Consider the following 22,200-nt stretch of genomic DNA (forward strand, 5'->3'; position numbering starts at 1 on the left):
GCTGCCAAGTTTCCCAGGTCCATGCGTGATGTGCTGCTCCAGTCCACATAGCTGCCACGTTTCCCAGGTCCATGCGTGATGTGCTGCTCCAGTCCACATAGCTGCCAAGTTTCCCAGGTCCATGCGTGATGTGCTGCTCCAGTCCTGTTTTTTTCCTTTGAATCCTGGGATGTGTAGTCCTGTTTAATGATGTAATAAATAAACCTAAAAGTCCAAGAAGTCAAAGGTAAAAAAACGGACTGGAACATCACATCACGCATGGACCTGGGAAACTTGGCAGAGCTGGTGCTACTTGTCAATATTGTTGCATGAAAGAAACCATTCAAAATATTCTTTCAAAGACAAGAAGTTGCAGCAATAGGACCATAATTGTAGGAAGCAGGCCTGGTGTGTGGTGAGTACCTATGGTGTTGTCACCTTACACCAGGTCCAGGTGTCCCCTATTAGTGAGGTGTAGGCAGTGTCTAGAAGTCCAGGGCTCTCTAGAGGTAGCTGTGGATGAGCAGCCAAGGCTTATCTAGGAGACATGCAAAGCTTGTACAATACCACATGAAAGAAAACACTCAGTTGTACAAAAATAAAGGTACTTTATTATGGTAACACAAATACTAAAATACTGTACAGGCAATACTCCACTAGCAGGTGAGTAAATATACTATTAAATACATTAGAAGTCATGAATTGGCATAGAAAGCAATAAAAAATAGTAAAATAACAGAAAATAATGGAGACCCAAGGGGGAGACCAAACCATATACTAAGCAAGTGGAATGCGAAGTTCAGACCCCAACCCTCTGTAGAGGGGAGCTGGAGGAACTAGAAACCCCAAAAGGTAAGTACCAGAGTGCACCCCAGCGACCAGGAGAGAAGTAAGTACTTGGTTTTTCCCCAAACCCACAGCTAAACTTTGTAAAAGGACTGTGCAAGACCCAAGGAAGACTACAAGAAACAGAAGATGGATCCAGACAAATGATGGGGACCAAGTCCATTTCCAGTTGGTGTGTCCGGTTGGGGCAGGAGACACTACCCACCCTTCTGGAGATGCAGGACCAGGTCGATGGTGAAGACCAGGAGTCGACTATGCAGCACAGGAGCAGGGGAAGAGTTCCAGAAGTGATGCAGTTGATGTCCCATGCCAGAAGAAGAGTTGCAGTCAGTCAGTGGTGTGGAAAAACCATCAACAAGCCTTGGCATAGGCAAGAGTTGCAGAGCTGCTGGGGACCAGGAAGGTCCGGGGGGACTCACCCCAAGGAGGGGAATCCCAGGCAACCCTCAGCAGAGATGAGAATCAGAAGTCAAGGATGCAGGCCCCACAGGCAACTCACAGGCAGCAGGCACAGAAGTCACAGTGAGGCCCACTCAGCACACCTGGAGAGGAGTCTCACGTCGCTGGAGCAGCATACAGGAGACAGTGCTTTGCAGGGAAGAGTGCTGGAGGACGAGGCTACACAGAGCCTGAAGATCCCTTGGAAGAAGAGCCAACAAGCCTTGGTAGCTGCAAGAGTCGCAGTGCACAGGGGTACTGTCCTGCAAGGAGAGGCAAGGGCTTACCGTCTCCCAAGTTGGACAGCTGGTAAAGGACCAAGGGGACCACTTCAGAGCACCACCTTTGTTGCAGGATCCAAGCAATTTTCTAGGAGAGAAGATCCACGCAGCCGGTCGTCGTTGCAGTTGGTGCCTGCGGGTGCAGGGGAGTGACTACTTCACTCCAAGGGAGATTCCTTCTTGCTTCTTGTGCAAGCTGAGGACTCGTCACCCTCAGAGGATGCACTGACAGGGAAATGTTGCAGTTGCTGGAAGGAGCCGGAGAAACAATGCTGCAAAGCGGAGTCGTTGCTGAAGTTGCAGATTGTCAGTTCCTGGACGGTCCAGTTACCATCCCGGTGGCTATGAGATGAAGTAAACGATGCAGAGGAGTCCTGCTGGAATCTTGCATGTTGAATCTGAGGAAGCACCCAAAAGGGAGACCCTAATAGCCCAGGACGGGGGATTGGTCACCTAGCAGGGTGACCACCTATCAGGAGGGGGCTGTGACATCACCTGCCTGACCGGGCCACTCAGATGCTCCCAGGGGCCTCTGCCCACTTTGGATTCAAGATGGCAGAATCAAGTGGCCACCTGGAGGAGCTCTGGGCACCATCCAAGGGGTGGTGATGGACAGGGGAGTGGTCACTCCCCTTACCACTGTGCGGTTTTGTGCAAGAGCAGGTCCAGGGGTCACTGAACTAGTGCAAACCGGTTTATGCAAGGAGGGCACCAAATGTGCCCTTCAAAGCATACTGGTGGCTTGGGAAGGCTACTCTATCCAAGCCATGTTAAACCTATTTCCAAAGGGAGAAGGTGTTGCCTCCCTCTCCCAAAGGAAATCCTTTGTTCTGTCTTCCTGGGCTTGAGCTTGTCAAGCAGCAGGAGGGCAGAAACCTGTCTGTAGGATGGCAGCTGCGCAGGCTGCCCGGTAAAACCCCACAAACTGGTAGGAGCAGAGATGGGGGTCCTCTAAGGCGGCCCTAGATTGAATGGAATCATACATCCAATATTGGCAACAGAATTGGGGGATGAGTTCGACATTTTGATATCATACATGCCCAGGTTTGGAGTTACCATTATGTAGCTGGACATTGGTAGTGACCTGTGTCCAGTACACTGGTAAAATGGCTTCCCAGCACTTACAAAGTCCAGAAAAATGGAGCTGGAGTTCTTGCACCCTGCCCTCTGTGCTAGGAGGGCCTGCCATAAGGGTGACTTACAGTGACCTGGTGCAGTGACCTGTAGTGAAAGGGTGCATGCACCTTTTCACGCAGGCTGCAGTGGAAGGCGTGCCTAACACTTTGCATGGGCTCCCCATGGGTGGCATAATACATGCTGCAGCCCATGGGGATCCCCTGGTGCCCCAATGCCCTGGGTACCTAGGTACCATATACTAGGGACTTACATGGGGGCACCAGTATGCCAAAGTCAGTCGGGAACAACCAAATTTAGGGGTAGAGAGCACAGTCACTGGGGTCCTGGTTAGCAGGATCCCAGTGAACACAGTCAAATCACACTGACAGCAGGCAGAAAGTGGGGGTAACCATGCCAAAAAGAAGGTACTTTCCTAGAATAATCATCGCAATGACAGATTACAGACATGCCCCGTATTTACAGATTACTAAAAACAGGCAAACCTCAGGGCCCACAACTCCAATGACAAGACCAGGGCTCGTGTCCCCAAAAGCCCCCAGTGACAAGACCAGATCTCAGGGCCAACAAGAGACCCCCACCCAAGTGACAAGACCAGGGCTTGTGGCCCCAGGAGCCCCCCAGTGACAAGACCAGGGCTCAGGGCTCACAAGAGCCCTCCAGTGACAAAACCAGGTATCAGGGCCCACAAGAGCCCCCCAGTGACAAAACAAGGTCTCAGGGACCAAGAGCCCCTCAGTGACAAGGCCAGGACTCGGGCCCCAAGAACTTCCCAGTGACAAGACCAGGTCTCATGGCCCATTAGAGCCCCCCAGTCACAAGATCAGGTCTCAGGTCCCCAAGAGCCCGCCAGTGACAAGACTAGGTCTCAGGGCCCCAAGAGCCTCCCGGTGACAAAACCAGGTCTCAGGACCCACGAGAGTCCCCCCTCACCCCACCCCAGTGATAAGATCACGGCGTGTGGCCCCAAGAGCCCCCCAGTGACGAGACCAGAGCTCATGGCCCCCAAGAGCTCTCCAGTGACAAAATTAGGTCTCGGGCCCACAAGAGCTCCCCAGTGGCAAGACAAGGTCTCAGGGACCCAAAAGCCCCCCAGTGACAAGACCAGGGCTCCAAGAGCCTCCTAATGACAAGCCCAGGTCTCTAGGCCCCAGGAGCCCCCATTGACAAGACCAGGTCTCAGGGCCTCAAAAGCCCCCTGGTGACAGGAACAGGTCTCAGGGGTTACAAGAGCCCCCCAGTGACAAGACCAGGGCTCAGGGCCCCTAGAGCCCCCACCCCCAGTTATTATGAACTTGGCGGTAATCACTGCCGACCGCAATGCTGACGGTGAACAAAAGACCACCAGTGGCGGTGGACTGCATACTGCCGAATAATGATGTCAAAAACACAGTCTGCCCAAAAATTGACAACCTCCACTCACCGCCAGGGCCAACAATGGCGGAAAGGCAGGACACAGCACCCCACCACCGCCATCCCTACAAACCCCCGCCCACCACATAATGATGCACAAATCAGCGCGGAGGACAGTGGATGTCGAACGGCCATTGGTGGCAATGACCCCCGCACTCAGAAATGTGAATCGCCAACGACAGAAGTACACATTGGCAAATTTGAAAACCACACAGCTGGCACACATCCACACCACTATAAAACGCACTCCCACACAACCCACAATCCTTTACAACACCAACCACACCACAGAAAACCACTACACACATACAAACAACCACCACACAAGTCACACACACAACACACCACCCACAACACACACAATGGCACCCCCTAAGCACCCCTGCTTCACTGACAGGGAGCTGAGGACCATGGTGGACAAAATATTCAGGGTCGAGCCGCAGCTATTTGGGGCACAGATGCAGCAGACGCCCTCGGTCAAAAAGATGGAGCTATGGCAGAGGATTGTCAACAAGGTCAACGCAGTAGGAAATCCATCCACACACAAGGGATGACATCAGGAAGAGATGGAACAGGGGAAGGTGCGTTCCATGGCATCACAACACAATATCACCGTACAGAAGAATGGCTGTGGTCCTCCTCCCCTGAATACACCGACTGGGAGGAGAGGGTCATGGCTATCCTGCACCCGGATGGCCTCACTGGACTCCCTGGAGGACTGGACTCGGGTAAATCAACTACACCTGCAATGCATGTATCACAACATCCCTCTCACTACCACCATGCCCCCATCCCCTACCCAGCCCACAACACCCACACACTCCTACCCATGTCCCCTGCATGCCCACAACCCTCATACAAATCACTCTCCAGCCCCCTGTGCACAGTCACCAACCCATGCATGAAATGGCAGGAGCATCACAACAACCAGAATGCACCACTCCCCCATCACCAAATGCATCTGAAAGAACATCAAGGGGCCCTGCATGCTACCACATGGGAATGGAACCACCAATAACTCCTAAGCAGTGCTGAAAGGGACATGAAAGTGCAGGACATCCACATCTCTGTTCTCACACACACAGGCACCACCACCCATGCCACCCGGACGGAGACGTCAAGGAATGCCAGTACTCCACCTGAAGATGAAGGCCCCACTCAGGAGAGTGCAGAGGGATGTCTGGACACAGGGGAGAACCCTGGCCCTTCCCACATCTCTTGACACTTACCCTCCAATAGCCCCACCGAGGGCACCACTGACACCCCTACCACTCAGCCACCACCATCAGCTCTGGCCCAATGTCCCCACACCAGTGTCTCCAGGCCACGGACTGGCTGCCCACAAGTACAGAGTCCCGAGTCTCCACCCACCACCAGGCAGGATGATGAAGGGCCCAGTGCAAGTGGGACTGCCAGACCTGTGCAGGGGACACAGGTACAGGGGGCTAGGGCCATTGGGACGGGAACAGTTGGTCAGAGTGGTGGCACAAGGAGGGATGCTGCTGCCCAGGAGGCCATTGCTGAGGTCCTGGGAGCATACCACCATTCCCAGGACAGGATGGGCCAGATCCTGGCCACGCTGGAGGAGGATCAGAGGCTGCAGGTAGCACACCACCTGGAGGCCATGGAGCAATGGAAACAGCTCAGTGCTACCATGGCCTCCATTGCAGGGGTGCTGCAGAGCCAGTACAACGGCCAGCCTGAGTCCTCCACCCACCTGCAGGCCCCTTCCACTAGCCAGGACACTGCCCTGCCGTCCACATCAGCAGCAGACTGGTGGCACTGCCAGAGGACTCACAGGGCACCAGAACCCCTTCCCCTGCAGCCCAGGTTCCCCCTCACAAATGTGGCCTCAGACCCAGACATCCCAGTGAAACACCAGCCAAGACCAAGACCACCGCCAGGAAGTGACTCTGCCCTGAACTGTCTCCCTTGTGTGCCACTGAGCTACCTTGTCGACATGCCACTGCCATTGCACCATCTTCCAGTGGCTCCATGGCCTCTGCCCCTGCGCTACCAACAGCTGTGGAAATGTACCGGAGTACATTGTTCACCATGTGCCCGCTCCCTCCCACTGTCCCATCACTCATGGATGTGTTTTGTTTCAATACATACATCTGTGCACTCAAAATATCGGTCCTTCATCTATGTGCGCTAACAAATGCAAATGTGAATATAGTGGGCAGTTTACATGATAATGCTGGTTTATTGCATGAAGGGGTCTAACAGACTGCAGTGTTCGAAGTATGTCACACTTTACATTGCTATGCTGTAACACGCATCTCCTTCTTCACACATGAAGTCTACACATCACTGGTAAGGGACACCGCAGCACTCAGCACATAAGTCACCCTGAAACAATGCAGTAAACCCATTGGCATCATAGAACAGTACCTGAGAGTCACTGGAAGTATAGCCGGATTAGCTGGGTCCTGGAGTTGATGTCTTCCCCCTCCTCTTCTCTATCACTCTCATCCATCCTCTAAGGTGGCAGGAGTGGTTGGACGGCATCCACCTCACCCAGTAGTGGAATAGCTTACCCCAAAGCCAAGTTGTGCAGCATGCAGCAGGCCACCACCATCTGACACACCTTGTCAGGGACATAGCACAGGGACCCTCCAGAGAGATGGAGGCAGTGAAACCTTGCCTTCGGGTGTCCTATGGTCCGCTCAATCACCCTCCTAGTGTGACCATGTGCCTCATTATAATGGATTTCTGCATCTGTCCTGGGATTCCTCACAGGTGTCAGGAGCCATTGCATGTTGGGGTAGCCAGAATCCCCTGCAAAAGTGGGCAAAAGAGGGTTGAAACACACAAAATCTACTTGCATGCAGCCTGCCTGTCAGCTATGTAAGAGATCCAGTGTCATACACAAGCACCTATGAGCCAAGCTCTGTCCCCCTGTAGTTGTCCCATCATGTGTGGCACACTGCTGTTTCTCAGGACAAAGGAGTCATGGACTGATACTGGGAACCTTGCACTGACATGAGCAATGGACTGATCAGCGGTACACACCAATTGGACATTAATGGGGTGAAAGTTGTTACGATTTCTGAAACACCTGTTCATTTAATCTTGGGGGTATGAGGGCTATGTGGGTACCATCAATGGCACCTGTCACTGGGGGGATATTTGCAAAAGCATAAAATCCAGATTTGATGGTGGTGAGATCAGCCCTTTGGGGAAACTGGACATAACTCTGCAGGTGTTGCACGAAGGAATCCAGAAATTTGGACAGGATGTTGCTGAACATTGGGTGAGGTACCCCGGCTTCCATGCCCACTGTCACTTGGAACAAGCCTGTGGACAGAAAATGTAGCACAGAGAGTATCTGCACAGTTGTAGGGATGGCATGGGTATTCCTATTAGCTGGCATCAGATCAGGCTCCATTTGTGCAGAAAGCCAGGATTGTGGCTCGATTCAGGCAGTAATTGATGATGATGTGACGTTCCTCCATGGTGGCCAGATCAACCAGGGGTCTGTAAACAGATGGGGCCCTCCCTCGCCACATGGGTCTGTACCTATGGGGGGGGAATAGAGACACATTGATTTGCCACAACCACTTCAATCACAATATTCCACAATTCAACTTGTACATGCAACACTATTGCCCCTCACACAGACGCAGAGAACATGGTAATCCTGTCAGGTTAATGTCTGGTGAGGTGTGTATATTTCAGTGCATCACAGTGTAGGCACAATTCCCACTATGATTCCATGAGGAGGATCACTGATCATACAATTACTCGATGATGGGGAGAGAGAATGGAGCCATGGATTAGGACTATGAAGGCGTGGTGTGTGCAAAATGGCAGCCACCTGCCCTACAGGTAGTGTAGTGTAGGAGGTGACTTCATTCTGCTGGTGCTAGTTACCATGGCAGTAGGCGGTGTTCACTGCTGTGCACCTCTTCATTGCATAATGTTGGCATCTAAGGGGAAGCAGGGCCAATCACAATCACCGCCGGCAGCGACTGTGCACACTGCCGCCGTAATTACCGCCATTTTGCTATGCCCTTGCCACTTGACTCCTGCACCTCGAGGGGAATGGAACTCCACTGCGTGAGCTGCTGTGTCCTGACGCTGGTCCTTAGAATGGCACGTGTCACAGGAGAACGGGCCCCGGCCTTCACCACGGAGGAGCTTGAGAAGCTGGTGGACGGGGTCCTACCCCTGTATGCGAAGCTGTATGGGCGACCAGAGGCTCAGGTAAGTTGCTATTAGTCCTCCTTGAATGTGTGTGAATGTGGCGGGTGCCTGTAGGCGTTGTTGGTGGCAGTGTGGATGCTTACCCGTGATGTGTCTGGCAGTTGTCGTCTTGGCCATTGTCAATATGTGTCTCCATGGGCCGTGTGAGGTAGAACTGGCATGGCATTTGTGTATGGGGCAACCACACTGATGTCTGTTTCTTTACTCTGTGTGTCCCATGCAGGTCAGCGCCCATCAGAAGAAAGGAATGTGGCAAGCCATCGCCAAGGAAGTGTGGACCCTGGGGTTCTACAACCGGCGGAGCACCCACTGCAGGAAGCGGTGGGAGGACCTGCGGCGCTGAGCAAGGAAGACCGGAGAGGCCCAGCTTGGGATGGCCTCCAAACGAGGGAGAAGTGCCTGTCCGACCCTGACCCCCCTAATGGTCCACATACTGGCGGTGGCCTATCCCGATTTGGATGGACGCATGAAGGCAGCACAGCAGCCACAATGGGGTGAGTACCTACACTAATGTGATGCTACTATGCTGAGTGTCGTTAAGTGCTATGGGGTGCATGCACTGTGGTGCCAGACCCATAGATGGGTGTGTCCCTGCAGTCCTGCCCCCTTCTACGTCCATGGGATAGTGTCCTTAGGTAGATATTGCTGGGAATGTAGGCCTGTGAGGGGTCCCCTGTTTGGACTATTGGTTCAGATGTGGCCTCATGGAATGGCAGATTTGTTGTCTTGCCAACGTCTCTCATTGTGTCCCATTGCAAAGTGTTACAGAGTAGAGGGCCAGGATGGTAATGTAGTGCACTGTGGGATGTTGCCTAGCAGTTAGGGGTACATTCAGGTGAAGAATTCTGTCTGCTGGGAGTTAGTGCATGAGATGGGTGGGGGCGTATGTGTGCCAACAGGTATGTTTGATCTGGATTTGACCTACTTCTTTCTTGTTTTGACCCCCCACCCCTCTGTGCTCTTGTGTCCTTCTGTGTTTAGCATCATCTGGCGAGGGAGCTGAGGCACCAGCGAGTGGGGATGCTGCAGCCCACGGTTCCCAGGAGGCAGAGTCCACCTATGCCAAGGAGACCAGTGAGTTGGAGGGCGAGGGGAGTACCATGGGGGAGGCAACAACCACTGGAGGTAGTGACTCCGACACTTCCTCCGATGTCAGCTCCCTGGTGGTGGCGGACCCTACTGGGCCCACCCTTTCTTTGCCAACTTCCGCCAACCCCATACCTTCACTGCCCTCCCAGTAGCTCCCCAGCGTGTGGCCCGTGCCCACTCACCCAGGAGGGTGGGTGTCTCCTTTTCCCCAGGCACCTTATCTCCTGCCCCTGTTAGCCCTTCTGCCCTCATTGAGGAGGCTATTGACTTCTTGAGAAGCATCTCTGTTGGTCAGTCAACCATTGTGAATGCCATCCAGGGGCTGGCATCCCAAATGCAGCAATGCATTCCTGGAAGGCATTCACAGTGCCATGTCTGGCCTCCAGAGATCTTTTCAGGCTCTGGCCTCCTCTTTGACGGCAGCCAGTGTCCCTGGTCTTTCCGTCCCCCGTCCCACAACCTCTACCCCTTCCAGCATCCCACTCCCTTCTCCCATCCCAAGCACACATCCAGACAGCCATGCACACACATCAACACCCCAGAAGCAGGCACACAAACAAAAGCACCACACGTCCCACCACATGCAGGCACCCACCTAACATTCAAAGGCAGACACAGCAACATCCACCTCCCCAACTGTGTTCACCACCCCTCCCAGGACATAGAAACGCTCCCAGACATCCACTCCACACACTTCCACCAAACATGGGCATACTGTACAGGCACTTGCATCCAAGCACAGCAGACCTACACCTCATACCTCCACTCCCAAACCTGTCTCCAAAACCCCTCCATCTGCACCTCGTAAGCGTTCCCTCTCCCATGTTGACCTGTTCTAACCCACTGGCCCACCCCGTCTTCTTGCTAAATGTTCCCTTGGCCTCCAGAAACTCACCCCTTCCTCATCTAAGTCCTCTGCAGTCCGCCCTACTCATTCCCTTGCCCCTTCCCCAGAGAGGAAGGCCTGTGTTGCCTCTGGTCCCTCTGCCACCCCCCGGTCCAGGCCCACTCCTTCTCCTCCCAAGAACAAGCCCAAACCCTCTCCACCTCCAGAACCTCCACCCAAGACCCCTACTTCCAAACCTGAGTCCCCACCCCGCCACCACCTGCCCCTGAACCCTGAGGTGCCTGGCTGCCCCACTGATGCCCCTTCTCAGTGGAGTGTTCCTTTACATCGTGGGAGTCAAGTGTGGGCTATCTTTGCCCTACCGGGACTTTTTACTAGCCAATGGCCTTTTGTAAATAGTTTTTGGGGATAAAAATGTGCTGCCCAGCAGAACTGTTGGTGCTAAATTGAGCCATTGTGCATTGTGCAGCATTTCACTGTGGGGGTGTGGTGTGCACAGGTGTGTGCATTGGTGCAGGTATTTGTTGGCTTGTGTCGGGTAAGTACATTTTGTTAGGGTGTGTATGGCTTGGGGTGGTGGGAGAGGTTGGGTGTGCATTGCGGTGTGGGTGGGATGGGTGGGTGTGTAATTGTGCCCTTTCCTCCCTCGTGTGCTAGGCTAGGGATCTTACCGTTGTAATCTTTGTCGGCAGTCACGGTCCTGGAGGAATATGGCAAGGAGAAGCACTGCCATTATTTCCAACTCTCGCTTCATGTTGGCGTCAGCGTGTCTTGTGGGCCTCCGGTGAGTGTTTCCCTTTATATGGGTCATTGCCGCAAAGCTTTGAGTGGCGGTACCGCCCCAGAATTGATGGCGATGTGGTGTTCATAATATGCCGGTCGGATTGGGCCTTTCCGGAGAAGGTCTCTGCCGTCGTCGGCAGTGATTCCAAGATGGCGGCGGGTGGATGGGCCGCTGGCTGTTTCTCCTATACTTCATTATTTGGCAGTCTGCACCGCCGGCCTGTTGGCGGTAGTTACCGCCACCGCCGGCGATGCGGTCATTACCAAGAGGTGCAAAATAACCACCAAAGTCTCAGGGCCCTAAGAGCCCCCAGTGACAAGACCAGGACTCAGGGCCCCTAGATCCCCCCAATGACAAGACCAGGTTTCAGGGTTCACAAGCGCCCCCAATGACAAGACCAGGTCTCAGGGTCCTAACAGCCCCCCAATGACAAGACCAGGTCTCAGGGTTCACAAGCGCCCCCCCCCCCCCAGTGAGAAGACCAGGTCTCAGGGTCCCAAGAGCCCCCCAATGACAAGACCAGGTCTCAGGGTTCACAAGCCCCCCCCAGTGACAAGGCCAGGACACCGGGCCCCTAGAGCCCCCCAGTGAGAAGACCAGGTCTCAGGGCCCAGAAGACCGCCCCCGACCTCCAAGTGACAGGTACGGTTTATGAGTGAGGTCAGACCTTTGCATCCATCAGTCTAGCTCACCAGCGGAACGAAGCTCAGCTCATGGTGTAAGAGACAGGGGTTTCTCGGCGCTCTGTGGCTGAACTAGAAGAAACTACCTTGGAAAAGTTTGAATGTAAACGTAAAAGTTCCCTCTTTTGATACTCCTCGGTGTCAAAGTTTGTTGCTTAAAAACAATTGAATTGTGCTAATCACCTAATAAATGTCCCTATTAATATTCATGAGAAGAAGGTGGGGGGGGTGAGGGTAGTGTGGGTCAGCTCGTCTCTGATTGGTCGCTTGAGGGGTGGGATCCATCTAGCGCTTCTGCCAGGTCACCTTTGTCCTCCATCCGCTTCGGCCCCCCAGAGACACTCCCTGGACTTTCATCTGCAATCAACATCCTGCCCCTCCGCCCCAATCTTAGGGAGGCTGTGTACTGCCCATTAACGTTATGTACCACCCGTCACTGTGAATTATGATGTGTACTACCCATCAGTGAAGTGTACAGTATGTACTGCCCATCAGTGATGTGTTCTACCCACCAGTGATGTGTTCTACCCACCAATGCTGTGTACAGTATGTACTGCCCACCAGTGTTGTGTTCTACCCACCAGTGTTGAGTACAGTATGTACTGCCCACCAGTGTTGTGTTCTACCCACCAGTGTTGAGTACAGTATGTACTGCCCACCAGTGTTGTGTTCTACCCACCAGTGATGTGTACATTATGTACTGCCCACCAGTGATGTGCTCTACCAACCAATGTTGTGTACAGTATGTACTGCCCACCAGTGTTGTGTTCTACCCACCAGTGATGTGTTCAGTATGTACGGGCCACCAGTGATGTGACCCTCTGGACACTCCCCTCCCCCAGGGCAGCCCCCCATCCACACCCCCGTCCTGAGACCCCCTGGACACGCCCCTCCCCAAGGAAACCCCTCCTCTGCTGTCCCCTCCCTCAGGGAGCCCCCCCCCCCACGAAGGTAAAAGACTCAGGATAAGAAGTTAATGAGTGAGGGCAGGGCCTGGAAGAGCCGCCCCCGGGTGGTGTTATCAGTCTCGGACAGGCTGGCGCTGGGAGGGGCTCTAATCTGCTCTAAAGCCCTCTGGGTCTGTAATCCACCCCCGGCCTCAGGACTGAGCAGGCCTGCCTCATCCCCTCCCTTTCAGGGCCTCGGTGCTGCAGGTGATGAGGAGTGCTGAGGGCCTCTCTACCCTCCCCTTCCTTTCAGGGCCTCGGTGCTGCAGGTGATGAGGAGTGCTGAGGGCCTCTCTACCCTCCCCTTCCTTTCAGGGCCTCGGTGCTGCAGGTGATGAGGAGTGCTGAGGGCCTCTCTACCCTCCCCTTCCTTTCAGGGCCTCGGTGCTGCAGGTGCTGAGGGCCTCTCTACCCTCCCCTTTCTTTCAGGGCCTCGGTGCTGCAGGTGATGAGTGCTGAGGGCCTCTCTACCCTCCCCTTTCTTTCAAGGCCTCGGTGCTGCAGGTGATGAGGAGGGCTGGGGGCCTCTCTGCGCTGTTTCCTTCCCTCCCCTTCCTTTCAGGGCCTCGGTGCTGCAGGTGTTGAGGAGTGCTGAGGGCCTCTCTACCCTCCCCTTCCTTTCAGGGCCTCGGTGCTACAGGTGATGAGGGCCTCTCTACCCTCCCCTCAGTTTCAGGGCCTCGGTGCTGAGGAGTGCTGAGGGCCTCTCTACCCTCCCCTCCCTTTCAGGGCCTCGGTGCTGCAGGTGCTGAATGCTGAGGGCCTCTCTACCCTCCCCTCCCTTTCAGGGCCTCGGTGCTGCAGGTGCTGAATGCTGAGGGCCTCTCTACCCTCCCCCCCTTTCAGGGCCTCGGTGCTGCAGGTGATGAGGAGGGCTGAGGGACTCCCTCCCCTCCCCTCCCTTTCAGGGCCTCGGTGCTGCAGGTGCTGAATGCTGAGGGCCTCTCTACCCTCCCCTCAGTTTCAAGGCCTCGGTGCTGCAGGTGATGAGGAGGGCTGGGGGCCTCTCTGCGCTGTTTCCTTCCCTCCCCTTCCTTTCAGGGCCTCGGTGCTGCAGGTGTTGAGGAGTGCTGAGGGCCTCTCTACCCTCCCCTCCCTTTCAAGGTCTCGGTGCTGCAGGTGCTGAGGGCCTCTCTACCCTCCCCTCAGTTTCAAGGCCTCGGTGCTGCAGGTGCTGAGGGCCTCTCTACCCTCCCCTCATTTTCAGGGCCTCGGTGCTGCAGGTGATGAGTGCTGAGGGACTCTCTACCCTCCCCTTCCTTTCAAGGCCTCGGTGCTGAGGAGTGCTGATGGCCTCTCTTCCCTCCCCTTCCTTTCAGGGCCTCGGTGCTGCAGGTGATGAGTGCTGAGGGCCTCTCTTCCCTCCCCTTCCTTTCAGGGCCTCGGTGCTGCAGGTGATGAGGAGTGCTGAGGGCCTTTTTACCCTCCCCCTCCCCTTTCAAGGTCTCGGTGCTGCAGGTGCTGAGGGCCTCTCTACCCTCCCCTTCCTTTCAGGGCCTCGGTGCTGAGGAGTGTTGAGGGCCTCTTTACCCTCCCCCCCCCTTTCAGGGCCCCGGTGCTGCAGGTGATGAGTGCTGAGGGCCTCTCTACCCTCCCCTTCCTTTCAGGGCCCCGGTGCTGCAGGTGATGAGGAGGGGGTGGGGGCCGGGGGCCTCTCTGCGCTGTTTCCTTCCCTCCCCTTCCTTTCAAGGCCTCGACCTGTCCCTCAGCCTTCTGAGCTCTTACGCCGGCCTGGTTCTTGGGGGTCTGTTCTCTCCACACCCCATTACATACTAGGGCCCTGCACCCCTCCTAGGCCCCTCCACATCTCCTGCACCCACCACCCGCACCCCTCTTAGGCCCCTGCTGCCCCTCTCCTAGTCCCCCTGCACCCATGCTGGGCACCTTCTGCACTTGCACCACTTCTAACCCCCCATCTCCTAGGCACCTCCTGCCCCTGCCCCTCTCCTAGCCCCCCCTGCACCCCTCATTGGCTCCTCCTGCTCCTCTCCTAGCCCCCCTTCACCCCTACTAGGCACCTTCTGCCCCTGCACCATTTCTAGCCCCCCATCTCCTAGGCCCCTCCTGCCCCTCTCTTAGGCTCCTCCACTCCTAGGCTCCCCTCCCCCCCGCACCCCTTATAGGCACCACCTCCATCACCTAGGCCCCTCCTGCCCCAGGCCTCCTGCCGTCCTCACCTAGACCTTCCGGTCCCATGGACTTCTCCTTTCCACAAGTCTCTGCTGGCCCAGTCGAGGCCTCTCTTGTACCCAGAGCTCTCCTGCCCCGTCGGCGAGCCTGCCCTCCCTTTGTCCCTTCCCCAGCCCCTCTCCTACGTCTCAGTAACTGACTCTGTTCCTTGTCTTTGGCTACCCCAGCACATGAAGATAGCGCCTTGAGTCGGAGAAGAAGCCGGGATTTCAAGATGCGACACACAGCGCCAATCACAGGGGACCAGGTTAAGAAGGTAAGACGCCCACATGGCAGGGACCCTCGGCTGACCTCCGAGTAGTGTCCAGACTGTGGGGTGAGCTCCCTGTAGTGTCCAGACTGTGGGGTGAGCTCCCTGTAGTGTCCAGACTGTACGTGTGAGCTCCCTGCAGTGTCCAGACTGTAAGTGTGAGCTCCCTGTAGTGTCCAGACTGTAAGTGTGACCTCTCAGTAGTGTCCAGACTGTAAGTGTGAGCTCCCTGTAGTGTCCAGACTGTGGGGTGAGCTCCCTGTAGTGTCCAGACTGTACGTGTGAGCTCCCTGTAGTGTCCAGACTGTAAATGTGAGCTCCCTGTAGTGTCCAGAGTGTACGTGTGAGCTCTCAGTAGTGTCCAGACTGTAAGTGTGAGCTCCCTGTAGTGTCCAGACTGTACGTGTGAGCTCCCTGTAGTGTCCAGACTGTACGTGTGAGCTCCCTGTAGTGTCCAGACTGTACGTGTGAGCTCTCAGTAGTGTCCAGACTGTAAGTGTGAGCTCCCTGTAGTGTCCAGACTGTAAGTGTGAGCTCCCTGTAGTGTCCAGACTGTACGTGTGAGCTCCCTGTAGTGTCCAGACTGTAAGTGTGAGCTCCCTGTAGTGTCCAGACTGTACGTGTGAGCTCCCTGTAGTGTCCAGATTGTAAGTGTGAGCTCCCTGTAGTGTCCAGACTGTACGTGTGAGCTCTCAGTAGTTTCCAGACTGTAGGAGTGAGCTCTCAGTAGTCTCCAGACTGTAGGAGTGAGCTCTCAGTAGTTTCCAGACTGTAGGAGTGAGCTCTCAGTAGTTTCCAGACTGTAGGAGTGAGCTCTCACTAGTCTCCAGACTGTAGGAGTGAGCTCTCAGTAGTTTCCAGGCTGCAGGTGTGAGCAGGCAGCAGTGCTGAGGCTGTAGGTGGGAGCTGGCAGCAGTGCAGAGGGTGTAGGTGTGAGCAGGCAGCAGTGCCGAGGCTGTAGGTGTGAGCAGGCAGCAGTGCTGTGGCTGTAGGTGTGAGGTGGCTGCAGTGCCGAGGCTGTAGGTGTGAGCAGGTAGCAGTGCTGAGGCTGTAAGTGTGAGTAGGTAGCAGTGCCGAGGCTGTAGGTGTGAGCAGGTAGCAGTGCTGAGGCTGTAAGTGTGAGCTGGCAGCAGTGCTGAGTCTGTAGGTGTGAGCTGGCAGCAGTGCTGAGTCTGTAGGTGTGAGCAGGTAGCAGTGCTGAGGCTGGCAGCAGTGCCGAGGCTGTAGGTGTGAGCAGGTAGCAGTGCTGAGGCTGTAGGTGTGAGCAGGCAGCAGTGCTGAGGCTGTAGGTGGGAGCTGGCAGCAGTGCCGAGGCTGTAGGTGTGAGCTGGCAGCAGTGCCGAGGCTGTAGGTGTGAGCAGGCAGCAGTGCTGAGGCTGTAAGTGTGAGCTGGCAGCAGTGCTGAGGCTGTAGGTGTGAGCAGGCAGCAGTGCTGAGGCTGTAGGTGGGAGCTGGCAGCAGTGCCGAGGCTGTAGGTGTGAGCTGGCAGCAGTGCCGAGGCTGTAAGTATGAGCTGGCAGCAGTGCCGAGGCTGTAGGTGTGAGCTGGCGGCAGTGCCGGGGCTGTAGGTGTGAGCAGGAGGCAGTGCCGAGGCTGTAGGTGTGAGCAGGCAGCAGTGCCGAGGCTGTAGGCGTGAGCTGGCAGCAGTGCCGGGGCTGTAGGTGTGAGCAGGAGGCAGTGCCGAGGCTGTAGGTGTGAGCAGGCAGCAGTGCCGAGGCTGTAAGTGTGAGCAGGAGGCAGTGCCGAGGCTGTAGGTGTGAGCAGGCAGCAGTGCCGAGGCTGTAAGTGTGAGCTGGCAGCAGTGCTGGGCTGTAGGTGTGAGCTGGCAGCAGTGCTGGGCTGTAGGTGTGAGCAGGTAGCAGTGCCGAGGCTGTAGGTGTGAGCTGGTAGCAGTGCCGAGGCTGTAGGTGTGAGCAGGCAGTAGTGCCGAGGCTGCAGGTGTGAGCTGGCAGCAGTGCTGAGGCTGTAAGCGTGAGCTGGCAGCAGTGCTGGGCTGTAGGTGTGAGCTGGCAGCAGTGCTGGGCTGTAGGTGTGAGCAGGTAGCAGTGCCGAGGCTGTAGGTGTGAGCTGGTAGCAGTGCCGAGGCTGTAGGTGTGAGCAGGCAGCAGTGCTGAGGCTGTAGGTGTGAGGTGGCAGCAGTGCCGAGGCTGTAAGTGTGAGCTGGCAGCAGTGCTGAGGCTGTAAGTGTGAGCTGGCAGCAGTGCCGAGGCTGTAAGTGTGAGCTGGCAGCAGTGCCGAGGCTGTAAGTGTGAGCAGGCAGCAGTGCCGAGGCTGTAAGTGTGAGCAGGCAGCAGTGCCGAGGCTGTAGGTGTGAGGTGGCAGCAGTGCTGTGGCTGTAGGTGTGAGCAGGTAGTAGTGCTGTGGCTGTAGGTGTGAGCTGGCAGCAGTGCCGAGGCTGTAGGTGTGAGCTGGCAGCAGTGCTGAGGCTGTAGGTGTGAGCTGGCAGCAGTGCCGAGGCTGTAGGTGTGAGCTGGCAGCAGTGCCGAGGCTGTAGGTGTGAGCAGTCAGCAGTGCTGAGGCTGTAAGTGTGAGCTGGCAGCAGTGCCGAGGCTGTAGGTGTGAGCAGGCAGCAGTGCCGAGGCTGTAGGTGGGAGCTGGCAGCAGTGCCGAGGCTGTAGGTGTGAGCTGGCAGCAGTGCCGAGGCTGTAGGTGTGAGCAGGCAGCAGTGCTGAGGCTGTAAGTGTGAGCTGGCAGCAGTGCGGAGGCTGTAGGTGTGAGCTGGCGGCAGTGCCGGGGCTGTAGGTGTGAGCAGGAGGCAGTGCCGAGGCTGTAGGCGTGAGCAGGCAGCAGTGCCGAGGCTGTAGGCGTGAGCTGGCAGCAGTGCCGGGGCTGTAGGTGTGAGCAGGAGGCAGTGCCGAGGCTGTAGGTGTGAGCAGGCAGCAGTGCCGAGGCTGTAAGTGTGAGCAGGAGGCAGTGCCGAGGCTGTAGGTGTGAGCAGGCAGCAGTGCCGAGGCTGTAAGCGTGAGCTGGCAGCAGTGCTGAGGCTGTAAGCGTGAGCTGGCAGCAGTGCTGGGCTGTAGGTGTGAGCTGGCAGCAGTGCTGGGCTGTAGGTGTGAGCAGGTAGCAGTGCCGAGGCTGTAGGTGTGAGCAGGCAGCAGTGCTGAGGCTGTAGGTGTGAGGTGGCAGCAGTGCCGAGGCTGTAAGTGTGAGCTGGCAGCAGTGCTGAGGCTGTAAGTGTGAGCTGGCAGCAGTGCCGAGGCTGTAAGTGTGAGCTGGCAGCAGTGCCGAGGCTGTAAGTGTGAGCAGGCAGCAGTGCCGAGGCTGTAAGTGTGAGCTTGCAGCAGTGCCGAGGCTGTAGGTGTGAGCAGGTAGCAGTGCCGAGGCTGTAGGTGTGAGCTGGCAGCAGTGCCGAGGCTGTAGGTGTGAGCTGGCAGCAGTGCCGAGGCTGTAGGTGTGAGCTGGCAGCAGTGCTGAGGCTGTAATTGTGAGCAGGCAGCAGTGCCGAGGCTGTAGGTGTGAGCTGGCAGCAGTGCCAAGGCTGCAGGTGTGAGCTGGCAGCAGTGCCGGGGCTGTAGGTGTGAGGTGGCAGCAGTGCTGGGGCTGTAGGTGTGAGCTGGCAGCAGTGCAGAGGTTGTAGGTGTGAGCAAGTAGCAGTGCTGAGGCTGTAAGTGTGAGCAGGTAGCAGTGCTGAGGCTGCAGGTGTGAGCTGGCAGCAGTGCCGAGGCTGTAGGTTTGAGCTGGCAGCAGTGCCGAGGCTGTAAGTGTGAGCTGGTAGCAGTGCTGAGGCTGTAGGTGTGAGCAGGTAGCAGTGCCGAGGCTGTAAGTGTGAGCTGGCAGCAGTGCTGTGGCTGTAGGTGTGAGCTGGCAGCAGTGCCGAGGCTGCAGGTGTGAGCAGGTAGCAGTGCTGAGGCTGCAGGTGTGAGCTGGCAGCAGTGCCGAGGCTGCAGGTGTGAGCAGGTAGCAGTGCTGAGGCTGCAGGTGTGAGCAGGCAGCAGTGCCGAGGCTGTAGGTGTGAGCAGGCAGCAGTGCCGAGGCTGTAGGTGTGAGCTGGCAGCAGTGCTGGGCTGTAGGTGGGAGCTGGCAGCAGTGCCGAGGCTGTAAGTATGAGCTTGCAGCAGTGCCGAGGCTGGCAGCAGTGCCGAGGCTGTAGGTGTGAGCAGGTAGCAGTGCTGAGGCTGTAAGTGTGAGCTGGCAGCAGTGCTGTGGCTGTAGGTGTGAGCTGGCAGCAGTGGCGAGGCAGGCAGCAGTGCCGAGGCTGTAGGTGTGAGCAGGTAGCAGTGCCGAGGCTGTAAGTATGAGCTTGCAGCAGTACCGAGGCTGTAGGTGTGAGCAGGCAGCAGTGCCGAGGCTGTAAGTATGAGCTTGCAGCAGTGCCGAGGCTGTAGGTGTGAGCAGGTAGCAGTGCCGAGGCTGTAGGTGTGAGCAGTTAGCAGTGCTGAGGCTGTAGGTGTGAGCTGGCAGCAGTGCCGAGGCTGTAGGTGTGAGCTGGCAGCAGTGCCGAGGCTGTAGGTGTGAGCTGGCAGCAGTGCTGAGGCTGTAATTGTGAGCAGGCAGCAGTGCCGAGGCTGTAGGTCTGAGCTGGCAGCAGTGCCAAGGCTGCAGGTGTGAGCTGGCAGCAGTGCCGGGGCTGTAGGTGTGAGGTGGCAGCAGTGCTGGGGCTGTAGGTGTGAGCTGGCAGCAGTGCAGAGGTTGTAGGTGTGAGCAAGTAGCAGTGCTGAGGCTGTAAGTGTGAGCAGGTAGCAGTGCTGAGGCTGCAGGTGTGAGCTGGCAGCAGTGCCGAGGCTGTAGGTTTGAGCTGGCAGCAGTGCCGAGGCTGTAAGTGTGAGCTGGTAGCAGTGCTGAGGCTGTAGGTGTGAGCAGGTAGCAGTGCCGAGGCTGTAAGTGTGAGCTGGCAGCAGTGCTGTGGCTGTAGGTGTGAGCTGGCAGCAGTGCCGAGGCTGCAGGTGTGAGCAGGTAGCAGTGCTGAGGCTGCAGGTGTGAGCTGGCAGCAGTGCCGAGGCTGCAGGTGTGAGCAGGTAGCAGTGCTGAGGCTGCAGGTGGGAGCAGGCAGCAGTGCCGAGGCTGTAGGTGTGAGCAGGCAGCAGTGCCGAGGCTGTAGGTGTGAGCTGGCAGCAGTGCTGGGCTGTAGGTGGGAGCTGGCAGCAGTGCCGAGGCTGTAAGTATGAGCTTGCAGCAGTGCCGAGGCTGGCAGCAGTGCCGAGGCTGTAGGTGTGAGCAGGTAGCAGTGCTGAGGCTGTAAGTGTTAGCTGGCAGCAGTGCTGTGGCTGTAGGTGTGAGCTGGCAGCAGTGCTGAGGCTGTAAGTGTGAGCTGGCAGCAGTGCTGAGGCTGTAGGTGTGAGCAGGTAGCAGTGCTGGGCTGTAGGTGTGAGCAAGCAGCAGTGCCGAGGATGTAGGTGTGAGCTGGCAGCAGTGCTGTGGCTGTAGGTGGGAGCTGGCAGCAGTGCTGAGGCTGTAAGTGTGAGCAGGTAGCAGTGCAGAGGCTGTAGGTGGGAGCAGGTAGCAGTGCTGTGGCTGTAGGTGGGAGCTGGCAGCAGTGCTGAGGCTGTAGGTGTGAGCAGGTAGCAGTGCCGAGGCTGTAATTGTGAGCAGGCAGCAATGCCGAGGCTGTAGGTGTGAGCAGGCAGCAGTGCCGAGGCTATAGGTGTGAGCAGGCAGCAGTGCCGAGGCTGTAATTGTGAGCAGGCAGCAGTGCTGAAGCTGTAGGTGGGAGCTGGCAGCAGTGCAGAGGCTGTAGGTGTGAGCAGGTAGCAGTGCCGAGGCTGTAGGTGTGAGCAGGTAGCAGTGCTGAGGCTGTAGGTGTGAGCAGGTAGCAGTGCTGAGGCTGTAGGTGTGAGGTGGCAGCAGTGCCGAGGCTGTAAGTGTGAGCTGGCAGCAGTGCTGAGGCTGCAGGTGTGAGCTGGCAGCAGTGCCGAGGCTGCAGGTGTGAGCATGTAGCAGTGCTGAGGCTGCAGGTGTGAGCAGGTAGCAGTGCCGAGGCTGTAGGTGGGAGCAGGTAGCAGTGCTGGGGCTGTAGGTTTGAGCTGGCAGCAGTGCCGAGGCTGTAAGTGTGAGCAGGCAGCAGTGCCGAGGCTGTAAGTATGAGCTTGCAGCAGTGCCGAGGCTGTAGGTGTGAGCAGGTAGCAGTGCCGAGGCTGTAGGTGGGAGCAGGTAGCAGTGCTGAGGCTGTAAGTGTGAGCAGGCAGCAGTGCCGAGGCTGTAAGTATGAGCTTGCAGCAGTGCCGAGGCTGTAGGTGTGAGCTGGCAGCAGTGCCGAGGCTGTAGGTGTGAGCTGGCAGCAGTGCCGAGGCTGTAGGTGTGAGCTGGCAGCAGTGCCGAGGCTGTAGGTGTGAGCTGGCAGCAGTGCTGAGGCTGTAATTGTGAGCAGGCAGCAGTGCCGAGGCTGTAGGTGTGAGCTGGCAGCAGTGCCGAGGCTGCAGGTGTGAGCTGGCAGCAGTGCCGAGGCTGTAGGTGTGAGCTGGCAGCAGTGCCGAGGCTGTAGGTGTGAGCTGGCAGCAGTGCTGAGGCTGTAATTGTGAGCAGGCAGCAGTGCCGAGGCTGTAGGTGTGAGCTGGCAGCAGTGCTGAGGCTGTAGGTGTGAGCTGACAGCAGTGCCGAGGCTGTAGGTGTGAGCTGGCAGCAGTGCCGAGGCTGTAGGTGTGAGCTGGCAGCAGTGCAGAGGCTGTAGGTGTGAGCAGGTAGCAGTGCTGAGGCTGTAAGTGTGAGCAGGCAGCAGTGCCGAGGCTGTAAGTATGAGCTTGCAGCAGTGCCGAGGCTGGCAGCAGTGCCGAGGCTGTAGGTGTGAGCAGGTAGCAGTGCTGAGGCTGTAAGTGTGAGCAGGTAGCAGTGCCGAGGCTGTAGGTGTGAGCAGGTAGCAGTGCCGAGGCTGTAGGTGTGAGCAGGTAGCAGTGCCGAGGCTGTAGGTGTAAGCAGGTAGCAGTGCTGAGGCTGTAAGTGTGAGCTGGCAGCAGTGCCGAGGCTGTAGGTTTGAGCTGGCAGCAGTGCCGAGGCTGTAGGTGTGAGCTGGCAGCTGTGCCGAGGCTTCAGGTGTGAGCAGGTAGCAGTGCCGAGGCTGTAGGTTTGACCTGGCAGCAGTGCCGAGGCTGTAGGTGTGAGCAGGTAGCAGTGCCGAGGCTGCAGGTGTGAGCTGGCAGCAGTGCCGAGGCTGTAGGTGTGAGCTGGCAGCAGTGCCGA

General features: G+C 57.0%; 1 protein-coding gene across 5 annotated transcripts in view; it reads left to right on the forward strand.

Annotated features, from left to right (window-relative positions):
* The window catches only part of PHYHD1 (phytanoyl-CoA dioxygenase domain containing 1), a 164,504-nt gene that overhangs the window by 36,385 nt on the left and 105,919 nt on the right, over positions 1-22,200 (forward strand). The window contains exons 1-2 of one of the 5 annotated variants that reach the window (XM_069237024.1): positions 12,665-12,857; positions 15,008-15,096. In XM_069237024.1, coding sequence (XP_069093125.1) covers positions 12,680-12,857; positions 15,008-15,096 — 267 coding nt within the window. In that variant the 5' untranslated portion in view covers positions 12,665-12,679. Of the gene's footprint in view, positions 1-12,664; positions 12,858-12,885; positions 13,044-13,616; positions 14,045-14,101; positions 14,158-15,004; positions 15,097-22,200 lie in introns of those variants that run through there. The other 4 variants (XM_069237027.1, XM_069237028.1, XM_069237026.1 and 1 more) reach the window with 4 other exon arrangements.

This window comes from Pleurodeles waltl, chromosome 6 (genome assembly GCF_031143425.1).
Source record: "Pleurodeles waltl isolate 20211129_DDA chromosome 6, aPleWal1.hap1.20221129, whole genome shotgun sequence".
In the NCBI taxonomy this organism is placed as follows: Eukaryota; Metazoa; Chordata; class Amphibia; order Caudata; family Salamandridae; genus Pleurodeles; species Pleurodeles waltl.